The sequence below is a fragment of the Pyxicephalus adspersus genome, chromosome 11 (assembly GCF_032062135.1).
Source record: "Pyxicephalus adspersus chromosome 11, UCB_Pads_2.0, whole genome shotgun sequence".
In the NCBI taxonomy this organism is placed as follows: Eukaryota; Metazoa; Chordata; class Amphibia; order Anura; family Pyxicephalidae; genus Pyxicephalus; species Pyxicephalus adspersus.
The window spans coordinates 51,676,656-51,691,182 of NC_092868.1; the positions used below are offsets into that span (position 1 = coordinate 51,676,656).

The 14,527-nt window shown below is 39.5% G+C and overlaps 1 protein-coding gene across 1 annotated transcript in view; it reads left to right on the plus strand.

The window, feature by feature from the left end:
* Positions 1–4,749: 4,749 nt before the first annotated feature.
* WRAP73 (WD repeat containing, antisense to TP73) overlaps positions 4,750–14,527 on the plus strand; it is a 32,229-nt gene continuing 22,451 nt past the window's right edge. The window contains exons 1-3 of the mRNA XM_072425923.1: positions 4,750–4,879; positions 8,364–8,516; positions 14,165–14,281. Coding sequence (XP_072282024.1) covers positions 4,811–4,879; positions 8,364–8,516; positions 14,165–14,281 — 339 coding nt within the window. The 5' untranslated portion in view covers positions 4,750–4,810. The remainder of the gene's footprint in view (positions 4,880–8,363; positions 8,517–14,164; positions 14,282–14,527) is intronic.

Genomic DNA, 14,527 nt, shown 5'->3' on the forward strand with positions numbered 1-14,527 from the left:
GTTCTAATGGCAATCAGCATGCTCCTTATCAGCAAATAAAAATGATTGGCTCCTTGCTTAAGGCTACGTACACACGTACAATAATTGTTGTTAGAAAACGAACGATTAATGAATATTCACAATTATTTGGAATGATTGTATTGTGCATGATTCTGTACATGCTGTAACGGTACGATCATATACTAATATTGTACACACACTGGATACAATCATTTGAATGATGCAGGATGTGACATGTAAAGGACAAAGTGTATCACAGGACAATCCATGATCACTGAACAACCGTACACACAATAGATAGCAAACAATCGTCACCCAATCAGATCTGCCAGGACAGTCGTTCCTTTCCAGTGGCATTCCTCATTCATCGGCGTCATTGTGCACTTTTTTTGTTAACAGTTATCCGACGGTCGGTCATTAGTCGTTCCTTTCCAACAATAATTATTGCACGTGTGTACGTAGCCTTACTTCACGCTGAGGATTGTTGTTTAGGGACTGTGAAAATGTGACTCTCAATCAAATGCAGGTTCTTACACTCATTGCAAATAAAATAGCACATTCAGAGCTGAATTCATCTGTGTATTTTATATCTGTTTAGGTCCATGAAATGCAAGGGTCTTGCTCTTTAAAAAATAACTTATTGCAAATGATGCCTTCCATTGTAAGCTCCTTTGGGGCTGGGTCCTCTCCTTCTGTGTCATTGTTTGTATCTTTCTGTCATTTGCAACTAATATTTAATGTACAGCACTGTGTCATTTGTTGTCTCTATACAAATACAGTTTGTTAACAATAATATTTTGTAATTTAAAGTATTTGCATTTTACTTATTACAAATAATAATGATATTGTATACTAAAACGAAGAATATTATTATGAACTAAAATCACATTATTTAAAAGTGTTTTGCTTTTACTTATATAATACTTAACCTATTATAGCTTTTCATGTCAATAAACTAAATGAACACAAATCACAGTACCAATACCCTGCTATGGATTGTATGGGATTTATTTTGCCAAGCCCCATATAAATCTGTAATATGATAACAATAGTTTAAATACCAAATTACCAGCACCACACACAATGCTGGAGAAGCTGCGGTGTCTGGGTGCAGATCTATGATTACATCTACAGACAATACCAGTAGAGGAATCAAAGATTAATACCAGTGCTTGTTATCAGTGACTGTGATGTTGCTCGAAGATAAAGATAAGCAAAAATAAAATCCAATTTTGCAAAAAATTCTGTAAAAAATTGTGATATGTTTATATACAATAGTGAAGGAACAATGAAGGTGGCTTCTGAAGGTGCAATGGGAATTATACTTTGCTCACATGGCAGACTCCTATTTTTTTAATTTAATTTAATATTGTCTTGGGTAAAAATCTAGCACCTGTCCAGATCAGTAAAGGACAAACAGGAATGAGTGCTACTGTTTCCTAAATGGGGAGGATGCAGAAAAGCTTCTCCCTCCACCCCCATAGAACAGAACTGTCACTATAATGCACATTTGTTGTAATATTGTTGGACAATCATTTGCAGGGATAAATGTTAAGCCCATGAATGTAGCTTTAATTGGCTCCTAAGGATTACAGACGCTTCTCAGCTATCCTGGACCTGTTCCTCAGCTATCCTTTGGACCTGTGCAAAAAAAAAAATACCCACCAAATTCATTTTTTTCTGCAGAACGAAAAAAGAAGTAAAAAAATAAAATAAAAAAAAAAGAAAGGTGACAGTGCTTAAATACCATTACATACATACAAGCACAAATATAAAGACACCAAAAAAAGTAACTAAACTATTCTAAATATACCCCACAATGTTCAAAAACACACCTTCAAAAAAAGATATATCAAGGTATTTTTAAGCCATAATGAAAGGATACATTTAGTAAAAATAAAAATTTGTGTGCTCAAATCAAGATAATACAATACTCTACTCAAAACTCCAACCTAATGCATTAGGTCCAGACCTTGGCACTCTATTGGCTTTTACCTCAAAAATTGTCCTTAGACTACATTAATGACACATAACCATGACCATTGTGAGCCCATTTGAGGGACAGTTAGTGACATGACTATGAACTTTGTAAAACGCTGTGTAATATGTCAGCGCTATATAATAATAATGGTAATGTAACAATCCATAAAAAAATCAAAGCACACAATTGATTGATATAAGATAAAAAAGCTGCTTTCTTGTGGCATTTTGGAATTTACATTTTTTGGTTTCAAATATTGTTAAATGCAATATATATATATATATATATATATATATATATATATATATATATTTATATATATAGGAGCTCTTTAGGGCAGGGTCCTCCTGAGACATTGTTTGTATCTGTTGCAACCCATGAACAGCGCTGTGGAAAATGTTGGTAATTTATAAATACAGTATAATAATATATTTATATATAGTACATGAACCCAACAGAACAGGGCCAGAACAGAGCAGCATGGTGACTCAGAGGTTAGCTCTTTGGCAGCACTAGTTCCCGGGTTTGAATCTCAGCCAGGGCACTTATCTGCATGGAGTTTGCAGGTTCTCCCTGTGTTTGCGTGGGTTTCCTCCGGGTACTCTGGTTTCCTCCCACATTCCAAAAACATGCAGTTAGGTTAATTGGCTTCCCCCCAAAATTGACCTTAGACTATGTTAATAAGATATGACTGTGGTAGGAACATTAGATTGTTAGGGAGGGATAGATCCCTCCTTTGAGGGACAGCTAGTGAAAGGACTATGGACTTTGTACAGCGCTGTGTAATATGTTGGTGCTATATAAATACTGTATAAATTTATAAAACAGATTTTTCGGTTGGTTCAGTATGTTTTAGATTTCATTTGATTTTACTATTAGATTCATTTTCTAAAATTCCTCCACTCCAGAACAGATGTTTTTCTCCAGACACGTTTGATACTGAACCTGCATGATGTGTCTATGGCTGATGCATTTTGTGGAAGGCCCCCTTCTTTACACCTTGCCCCTGAGGAAGTTGTGTCTTCCCTGAAACACATCAACCATTGATACACATGGAATGAAAAATTAAAGTGTTAGTGGGAAACCATCCAATATAGATCAGAAGGAATTTCAAAATACCACTTTAATAAGTCTATGGCTTTTATATTCTTGTGAGTGCTTTTACCTATTTTTTATTAAATGAAAGCAGTGTACATACTAATCCAATAACCAATGTGTATTTTATGCTAAAGGAAAAAAAAACTTTGCAAGTTTGGCCTAAGTAGTGTGAAGGTGGTTTCTTTATCATCTTTTCTCTGACTTGATAATCTTCTTTTTTACCAGTTGAGGAACTTAATGAGGAAGTAAACCCAAAAACCACCTAAAACAAAAAAATAAACTTACCTTCAATCCCCCAGGGCAGTCGATCCATCTGAAGGTCTCTTCCATCAGGTCTTGCGTCGTCCTGGCCGGTGCACTAGGCGTGGCCATCTTCTCTCCTGGGTTCTTCTTCCTATGTCACCCAACGCAGGCACAAGATCAGGTGACGTAGAGGGAAAAAAAACTTCCTGCTCTCACTGCGTATGCGTGAGATCAGCCAATCCTTTCCCATCTGGCGAAAGGGCTCCTTCTGCGCATGCCTGAGATCCTCCCCCAAGAGCCTCCTGAGATGCGTGACGTAGGTATCCCAGGAGGCTCTGCGCCCCCATTCAGTCTTCATTGCCTAGGCGATTGGGAAATAAGGGGGCGGTGCTGCACCCTTTTTTTAAAAAACAAAAAGAAAAAAAAAGGATGTTGCACCTAAAAAAAAAAAAAAAAACAGAATTTTTTCCCTAAATAAAAGGGTAGACAACCCTAGGGGGTAGAGTTGAGGTACGCTTTCTATGGACTCTTTATATATTGAATCTGCAGCATGTCTCTATGGCCAAGATCCCTTCCTCAGGCCCTGCCCTCGAGGAATCTCAGACCCCCCCCCCGACTTAAAAGGTCCAATCAGAGGAATTTTAGAGGTACAATTTGAAGTGTAAAGCTTTTATATGCTTATGAGAGGTTTTATTTATTTTATTTTGAAAAGTATTTTTTTATTTGCTTAACGAATATTAAAAAGAAAGTTTTTTTTTTAATATTAATACCCAGTAGTTTTTGTGTTTTTCTTAGATTGCAAGCTCCTCTCATTGTTCGTATACGTCTGTATTTTCCAAACCCTTTATAATGTACTGCACTATGTAATATGTTCGTGCTAAATAAATACAATTTAATAATTATCACTTAAAAACTATATATATATATTCTCTCTATAAATTACACAGAAATGTTGCACATTTTATGTTTATATTTACAAATATCGATGTATTAGGATTCCTGTCAGACCCATCATTACCATTCATGGCCGTTTCCATGGTAACAGATTATATCCTCTTATTTAATTCTCACATGTGTGAACACGGAAGTCTCTGGGGGGTCACAGGCGGTGGAGGTGACACACGTCGGTGATTTGTGGCCGCCAACCAGCCGGTATTAGCCCGGGACAGCCATACACGTCTCCCGCCTCCCTTCCCGCCTCTCCCTGCTCCCGCCGCCTCAGGCCGCCTTCTCTACTTAGTCCCCGCCCACACAGCTGCTCGCCACACGCCATAACCCCGCCCCTTTGCGGAGGACGCCGTTCTAAACACGTCTGTCATATTAAGCTCCGCCCACGTCACGCCCACTAGTCCTCAGTTCGTAGTTGTTCTGCTTAGGTCTATTACCATACGTCCCGCCCCCGTCTCTGCGTCATTCCGTATGCTTGACGTGTACGTGCCCACTGATCCCAGTGATGGACCCAGCTGCAAGAATTGCTGTTAGTCCAACATGAACTTCTCCGAGGTGTTCAAGCTGTCCAATCAGCTGTGCAGGTTCTCCCCCAACGGGAGGTATCTGGTGAGTGTACTGGGCTGCAGAGGGCAGGCTGGGTGTCGTGGTGCCTGTGGAGTTCAGGGAGCGTTCAGGTGCAATTCTTTGCTGAGTGAACATAGCTTGGGGAGGGGTGACCTACAATACCTGTATAGTGCACGTGACCCTTCAGCTTGGGGTATCAGAGGTCACCTGACCTCCCTGAGCTGCAGCTGTCTCCCAGCACCTGCTGATGTAGTTGTAGCCTTGTCTATGCATGCAGGTGCACTACAGTGTCATGTGATGCCATGGTGGCATTGATAGGGATTGAATGCAACTGTCAGATTTTGTGATCCCTGCCCCCCCAGACTGTCAGGAGCACTTACAGGTTGTCACATGACCTAATGCAGCCGACACCAAGGGCAGAGTGACCCTGATCACCTCCAGGTATGAGATCCAGTAAAACCCTGCAACGTGAGAGCAACATTAAATTCTGCCCCCATTGCCCCTGATTGCTATAGATCAGGATTCGTCCAGGGGTTACTGGGGGTTCCTTGAACAATTTGTGACTCTCTGGTCTGTTTAAGTAAGGGGTGTCAGACTCTGGCCCGCAATTTTCTTTTCTTTGGCCCCAAAGTAATCCTAAATATAAATTGCACGTGGCCTTACGCTGCATTGAAATAGCGCTGCTACTATAATTCCCGGCATCACTCCCGTCTATAGACCAGCGGACTCTCTGCCTATGCGTGGCCCCGCATTGGACTGTTTTATAGACGCAAGTAATTCCGGGAATTTTAGTAGCGGCACTATTTCAATGAAGAGGGAGTTTCAGCGGCGGCCACTCATAGGATTTAGCTCTGCATTGGCAGCGTCTGGCATTTCCAGCACTCCCCCTCAGCTGTACTTTTCCTTGCTACTCCAAGGCATGGACTTGAATGGTTGGATTTTCATAGAAGAATATTGTTATTATTATTGTTAGCCTGTGCAAAAATGTTACCATTGAAATATAACTCTGAAGGCTACAAATAGAGAAAGAGGCAAAGGATTTTTTCTTAAATTTTTTTTTTTTTTTTTGCCTCTTTCCTTATTATAAGCTTGTTCCAGATTAAATGTGAAGCAAAACCTCTTTTTTTCTATATGAAAAGGGTTTATATCTAATGAGAAGGAAAAATTTCCTCAATTTTATCAATAAATTTCAAGGTTGCCCCGCGACTTTGTCTAAGTTTTTAATTTTGAGTTTGACACCCCTGGTTTAAGTGACACCAATGATCCTATTGGCTCTCTGTTGGCATTCTTCCCAATCGCCAGCAATGTAAGAGGAATTCTTCCCACTGACCACCACACTAATGTACTCTGAGCTGTGTAGATCAGTGGTCTGCGAAAAAAATTGTACAATATTTGCAATTTTTATGTTTTATTAAGTAAACAAAAATAATATTCTCATAAATCTTAATATTCTGAATGACAATTCTCACCTTTATTTTGCACCAAGTTCATGAACTGTACTAGAGAGGGAAAAACAATTGAGGCGCAGCGTGACGTCAGTGTAGTATTAAGTTGTATGAGACAACCATTGCCGAGCCGTACGCTTCAGTATTGTTTCCACTATTACAACAGTCACCCCGCTCCACCAATACCGATTCTCATCCCATTGTTTTTTTTTACTTGTTTTTTTCTCAGATTGTCTTTTAGGTAAGTATGACCTTATCTGTGTATTTCCTTTACCTGCTATATTTAATAGCATCAAATAGTTTGACTTTGATAACTATCATTTCTTGTTTGGTCTTAGAATGAAATAAACCCATAATGAGGGAGAAAAACCAAACAAATTTGCATTTCTTTAGTAATACCAAAGATAATGCAACTAATGATAATAGTAACAATAGTAATACTTCACCTAACCATGAGCTGATCAATGAATCAGAGCTGCCACAGTCCTTGTCAGCACCATTAGGACGATCATTAATATACAAATGTATTTATTTAAAAAAAAAAAAAATTCATCTTAATGGTCCACAGCATTTAAAATGATGAATTTAGTGGTCCGTGAGGTCTGAAAGGTTGGCGACCGCTGGTGTTTATAATAATTATACAGGGGGTTCAACAAGGTCTTGTTATTTTAAGGGTTCCCCATGTTACAAAGGTCGAAATACATGAATTGGTAATACTTATTGAAGGACCCATTCACACTGGCATCATTGTCAACACAGCAACATTTACAAATGACCTTATGGCTTCAGTTTACATCAATGCAAACTCATTCTGGATGCTATAGTGTATCACTGTACGGCACATAGAAATAAAAAGGCTTCAATGGAAATAGATAGTCCACGGCGCAGCCCAGTGCAAGTTAAAAAATGTCTCATCCCAACCATGGCAGGTGTGGCCGATGTCGCCATGAATCCTGCATCCAGATCACAGTGGTGACGTCACCTATTGGTCTATAGGAATGCAACTCTGCAGATCAGAGGACCTGTCAATGCATTCTGAATGATCTTAAACTGATGTCATCCGCATGTCCTTAAAGCCCATTAACACAGACCCCCAATTCTATAATAAATCATCCCTGGAAAGACCAGCAATAAATCTCCAACCACTGGGGGAGCAATTTTAATTATTTAATTGTTTAGGATTCAGGATTGATTTATTATTCAATTGGTGGCCACTAAACCCTGACTCAACTTCAGTACCACCCAAAAACATGCGAGCAGTTACTGAAGTGTTGGGTGGTGCGCCGGGCTAAAAGGGGCCGGGGGAGAACACTGATTTTTTTTTTTAATCTTCATGAAGCTTGCAAGCATAAGAAGTTGACCTGTCATTTCCTCAACCCGAATCTGACCATAGCTATACTGTAGGCCCAGTTGCCCGATTCATGTATGACTAATAGCTTTGGGACGGTTGTTCTTTTGAGTTTTCCAATCGATCAGGCCGGACATTATTGCCGAAAAGGGCCAGGCGATGTCCCTTCTGCAATAATCTTTCCTAACTGTCTGATCACTCTAGGTTTCTTGCAATAAAGTTTAGTTGCTCATGCGTATACCCAGCTTTAGTTGCCAGGGAAACCCAGCAATTCCCTGTGTGTCCCGGGGATGAATTGTGTCACCCGGGCACAACTAATTAAGATGGCAGAAGATTCAGGAAGGCGGTGGCACCCTGCGCTGGAACGCAGTGAGTTGTACAACTTGATTTCACAAGGACGCTGTTTTTTTTTTTTTTTCACAATACAATCCTTTCTGTTACCCATCCAAGTCCAATCAACCAATCAAATCCTGAACAACATTTTCAATATCCTGTATATATAGAAGTTCCAAAAGACAGCCAACTAGTGGATTCATCTTTTCACAGTTCACAAGTTTCACTGCAGTTAGGAAAATAGGTGCTGGGGCTGCATTTATCCTGAGATATGTATTGAGTTTGAATATTCTTATTGAAGTCAAACTATACCAGTTATATATATTTCTGACCCTCCCATTCATGTATTGCCTTCAATTTTAGTTCTTTTAAATCATTAATTTCTTTTTTTTTCCCACAGGCATCCTGTGTACAATACAGACTTGTCATTCGTGATGTCAGCACCCTGCAGATTCTACAGTTGTACACGTGTCTGGACCAGATCCAGCATGTCGAGTGGTCCTCAGACTCTATGTTCATCATGTGTGCTATGTACAAGAGAGGGATTGTACAGGTATGTTATTGATGATTTCCCTATTTGTTATGGGACCCATATTAGTGCCATGGTTTGTGCTGAGGAATTTCAAATTCAAAGAGAAGAATTTGTATGCAAAGAAACGTTTCGGCCCTTTATGCTTGTGTGTAAGGCTATATACACACGTGCAATAATTGTCGCTGGACACTTTCACGATCCTTACCAACAACAAAAGGCTGCACCGCGCATTATTAAGCGATGTACATACAGCACCATTCTGCTCCATAGTGAGGAGGGGGAGAACAACGGAGCGGCACCCCGCTGCACACTCCCCCTTCTTCACTTCTATTACGATCGTTCATCGTCCATGAATCTGCCAGGACGGTTGTTCGGGTACTGTACACACGCAAGATTTTCCTCCGATATAAGCCCTGAGCTGATTATCGGATGTGAACCATTGCACATGTGTACCTAGCCTAAAGCTACGTACACACGTCAGATTTTTATTGCCCGATAATCGGCATCGGCCAATTATCGGGCGAAAATCTGCCGTGTGTACAGTCGGTGTCGTCCATCGTCCGGACGAGCGACCTGCCGGATCCACGGACGATGGACGACAGCCGATCGTAATGAAAGTGAAGGGGAGAGCGCGCAGCAGGGTGCCGCTCCGTCGCTCTCCCCCTCCCCTCTCCATAGAGCATGAACGGTGCTGTATGTACAGCACCGTTCATGCATCGTGCACTCCCTTGTCGTTGGAAAGGATCGTGAAAGATCCTTTCCAACGACAAAAATTGGCAGTGTGTACGCAGCTTTAGTCAGGCACGTTTAAGATAAGATAAGTTTCTGTAATGGAGGGAGCCGTTATCTCTTTACATTAGCTGTTAGGTTAGTTGCAGTGTAGTGCTGATGTAGCAATGTATGAAAGTGAACCTTTGCAGCCAATATGCAGGGGAGAGGCCTTGCACCAAATGTGCCAGTAGAAGTGCTGCTATCCTAGTCTGCCCAGTGTGCTTTATGGTAAAACCAGGTCACCATTGGAATTTTTTGATGGAACCTACAAGATTGCTTCAAGTGTACACCAGTTCACAAAAAGGACATTGTGGAACTGGAAGGAGTGCAGAGAAGGGCAACTAAACCAATAAAAGGAATGAAAGAACTCTGCTATGAGGAGAGATTAGCTGAACCAAATCTATTCTCCCTTGAGAAGAGATGTATAAGGGAGGATATGATCACCTTGTATAAATATATAAATGGTCCATATAGAGAACTATTTTCCCAAAATATTCACTTTAAGCACAGGACAAGAGGGCACTCTTTGCATCTGGAGGAAAAGAAGTTTAAGCTCTGGATAAGGGATTCTTCACTGGTCTATGAAATGAGGTCAAGGTCTGTGGAATCAGCTCCCTCATGAAGTAGTTTTAGCAAGTTCTATAGAAGCTGGATGCTTTTCTAGAAGCACAGAATATAACTGGAAATCAAAGTTTAAAGTAATGACTCCAGAAACTACTGATCTAGGGAACATCTGATTGCTTCACAGGATCAGGGAGGAAATTTTTTTCCACTGTTGGAGCATTGCACCAGGCTTTATTAGGGTTTATTTGCCTTCTTTTGAATCATCTGTGTATATATGATTCTACCTGGAATACGCAGGTTTACCTGTAAGTTTATTTCTCTGGTTCCACTTGATGGACTTGTCTGTTTTTCCACCTGACTAATTATATTACTAATCTTCTGCTCACCCAGTATGTCCACCATTCAGTGCATACCAAGAAATCTTGCTTTACCATGTTGCCAGTACAGAAAAAAGCAAGGTGACATCTCCATCTGTGTAGTATGCAATGATGAGTTGAAGGGAAATAAGGCTAAACGCAAATAAGTCCTGTTAAAGACTGGGAGATTGTTGACGCTATCAGTAGCTCATTCTCACACAGAATGCATATGGTATATGTAAACGCATGTCTGATATTTTAACACACATTTCCTGCCCAATTTTAGGCTGTGGTCCTGGCATTTCCCAGGCATCTTTTTAATGTAGAGCACTGCGTAATATGTTGGCACTATATTAATCCTGTTTATTATTATTGCTATTATTATTATTAATAATAATAATAATAATAATAATAATAATATTATTTTTATTTCATCCTCAACTACAGTCACTACATCTGTGCTACATACAATTTTCAGTGCTCTCCCCAGCCCGTTTTAACGGGGTGCACCACCCAGCACTTTTCAGTGACCGCCCGGCTGTTTTTGCATGGTTACTGAAAAGCTGGATCACAATAGCTTCTTCCCACCCAGCTGGGGAAAATACTGTATTTTTTATTTTTAGGTTTAGATCTCTTTTTACAATGCATTGGTGCTCTAAAAGTGTTAAATAGAAATTCACGTGGCCCCAATTGACCTTGCCCTAGCCAATTGTCCATTTAGTGATTGTTTAATTGGTATAATAAACAAACAGCCCTTACATACACTTGTAGAAGAATTGTGCAATGATATTTTTCTGCTTGACTCTGTACTCTATGTAAAAGAATAACATAATCACAATACTTTGACTCTGTCAGGCACCGCAATGTGAAAACACAGCTGTTGTTCTATCCTAAAAAAGTATTCCACACAGTAAATGATAGACTTAAGAAATAATGGATTTTTCACCAGGTTGATGAATGGATGTTTTATACCAAATTTGAGCAGGTATGTAGCTTTGGAAATCTACAATCTGCAGAGGGAATGTCTTGAAGAACCACAAGCTCCATATCCTGGCCACATTTTATCAATGGGCCACAAACCCCAGGATGCAAGAATCGCTTGGTTTTATTACAACATGCTTGACAAACTGTCCATGCGATCTTTTGTGTTGTGTTTTACAAATACTTAGCATAATTCAACAATAAACACAACAATTTTAAACAATCATAATTGGAAATTTAGACACTGAATACATTCAGATTTTTTGTAACATTTTTTAAACTTGGCAGCAAATACAGATACCTATACAAAAACAATATATGTTTGTAGGAACCCAAGTGGCCTAATTGCATGAATGGAGGATATTCATAGTGGAAGCTGGTGAGCAATGCTTACCAACGCACCTATCAACTTCCTGTCCTGTAATTACCTAAAGTGACAGGTTTGTTTATTAGGCAGACCTGCTAATGCTAAAGGATCCCATACGTATGTGCTTCTGCTAATAGCCATAGAACTGGGTTTAGGAAGGCTGCTTTTTTGAGCTATCTGGCTGGTGGATTTGTCCATTTGTGGGCACAAAATAGTTGTTTTGTGGCAAATTTTCCCAGACAGGCTATGTAGATCAGTAAAATATATCCCTACCTTTACCGGAGATACACTACATTATTATAGCACAATAGACGGCAAACCTAAGGAGTAAGTAAATACTGAATAACCATGAAGTTTATTTTTCATTTAAACTTAATTAAGTTTATTTTTCATTCAAACATCATTAAAACTCACATATATTTTATCTTTCCCATTGCATTATTTTTGCAGTGTTTGTATTCTAACTCTATTTTCAAAAAACATCCCATAGATATTTTACGTGAGCTCATACACCTTTGGCCATTCCACTGCATTCTGACCCAACTTATCCACAACAAAACACAGCAAGTCAGTATTAGATGACCCAAAAGATGCTTCAGACTTCAATAATATATTATAGTACGTTCAATATATGAACAAATGTTTGTGAACACCTAATCCCACTATGGACAATTGTGTGGACACTTTTCCAAATAATGAGTTTGGTTTTTACTTAGGTATACATGAGGCATACGAGCTACACAGTTATAGATAAATTTAATTTTCAACCATTTTGTAACATTTTGCAGAAGGTCTTTTTCTATTCCAGCATGGTGGCCCCTGTGCACAAAGTTTGGAGAAACTTTAGTGACCTGCACAGAGCCCCGACCTCAACCCTACTGAATACCTTTGATGTGAATGTGTGAATCAGCCATTATTATATACACAATCAATTCCAGACTTCACAAATTAGTTTTTTGCTAATTATACCGAAACTTTCCCCAGGCGCACTCCAAAATATATGAATAGCCTTTCAAGAACAGTGAAGGCTGCTATACCTACAAAGAATAGGTAGTGGTGGGGTGTTAAATATTAATGCCCTTGATTTTCAGAATGTGATGTTTATTAAAATATATATAGGTGTAATAATCAGGTGTTAGCAAACTTTTGGCCACAAGTATACAGAAGGTAAGGATTCTAGTTCCTAATCATAAAGATCATGCTTTGTTTCTTGTGAAATGTGTATGAGATTTCACCTCGGGTTTGCCCATCAACTAACGATCATCTAATACTTTTTTTTTATAGCAAAAATGATCCGTTGGGTTTGTGATCTGAAGAATATTTTCAGCATCCAACTGAAGCTTATTATTTACTTCCTTTTGTTATTATTGATATGAATAGAAAACCAAGTCTGGTATATAGAAATAAAATAGACCAATAATTATCATTCACAAAAAAATAAACAGATGTCATAGATTATTATTTCATGCACAAAAGAACAGTCGCACACTTCTGATACTTGGGAACAGGAACTTAATAAAGTGATTAAATACCTTACAAGTTTTGGTGATAACCCATGGTGGTCATACACAGGAAAAAATCTATTTTCTGTGTAGACGGTTTGCATTGATTATCTGTGAATGCTTTTAAGAAAAACAATATCTTAATTTTAAAAGTGCAAGTCTGTTCAAAACTTTTTTTTGAACTTGAATGAAGTACTGAAGCATTAGAACCCTTTTTATGGCTGTCCTGGTAATGCTTGCACCAGTCAAGAAGTGAGGGAAAACCTGCGATGAGGACACGGCAAAAAGGCACTGATGGTTCCAGCCATTTGCTATGCATTTGTTATTTTTTTGTCCCTGTTGTAGACTTTCCTCACTTTCTTTGAACCTAAAAAACTGGAGATGCCATTGCTGACCTAATAAAATTGGCTGTTTTTTAACACTTTGGCCTTTAGCATAAGTTGCTGACCTGTAACAAGTTTGCATTTGAGAAAAATTCAAAAAATATAGGACTGCATATTTACTCCTGGTCAATGGTCTAAAATTATAATGTTCGGGGGATTATAAAATTAGCCAGGAATTCAGAATTTGCAAGAAAAGACAATTCAGCAATAGCTGCCAGGTGTAACTTAAAGAGACTCATGAAAAACATTAGTACTCACCTGTCTGCCTGCCTGTGTCTTGTGTGGGTACACCTGCCAGGATCTTCAGCATCTGACAAATGTCTGTGGATTGTCCACTGGTTACTATATCACTAACGTGGCAAGCGGGTGGAACCGAAGCATGTGGCAAGTGGTGCAGGCATCCGATGCACCTGAAAATGGCAGATGCTGATGATTCTGGTGGTGGGTGTAGCTCTTTAAGGATGGCGAGGCAGGTAAGTATTATTGCTGTTCTTTTGCCAGCTGCTTTTTTCTTTTTTGAAAAATATCTCTAGGAATTTGCATTTGTTAAAACAACCCCCCAAGTGGTGCAATTTTATAAAAAAAAATTGATATGAAAAGGTTAATAGGAAATACACTGTATAATTTGCTCTTACTTCTGTAGCGGGATCCAGCGCCAGTCTCTCATAGTTGCGGGTGTTCAGAAAGTTTCTTTGGCAGTTTTCGGTATTCCAAACTCTCATTGATCTCTCCTCTCCCTCCTCAGGTCTGGTCTCTGGAACAGCCGGACTGGCACTGCAAAATCGATGAAGGCTCGGCAGGGCTCGTGTCCTCCTGCTGGAGCCCAGATGGCCGTCACATTCTCAACACAACAGAGTTTCATGTAAGCGTGGGCTGATGCCTCCTCCACTGGGTATCAAATGTTGATGTCTGCTCGCTCCCCTTCTGAAAATAAATTGCAGTGGGCTCAGAGGTATCGGGTTGCCCAGACGGAAGTGCACGGCTGTAGTTTTCCTTTTTTAATAACGCTGATTAATATCCTATTGAGCATCATTGAACATCATACTGGCTGCACCCTATGTGCCACCCCCCCAGTCATGATAACTTGCTGCTTTATGCTGGCAGAAAA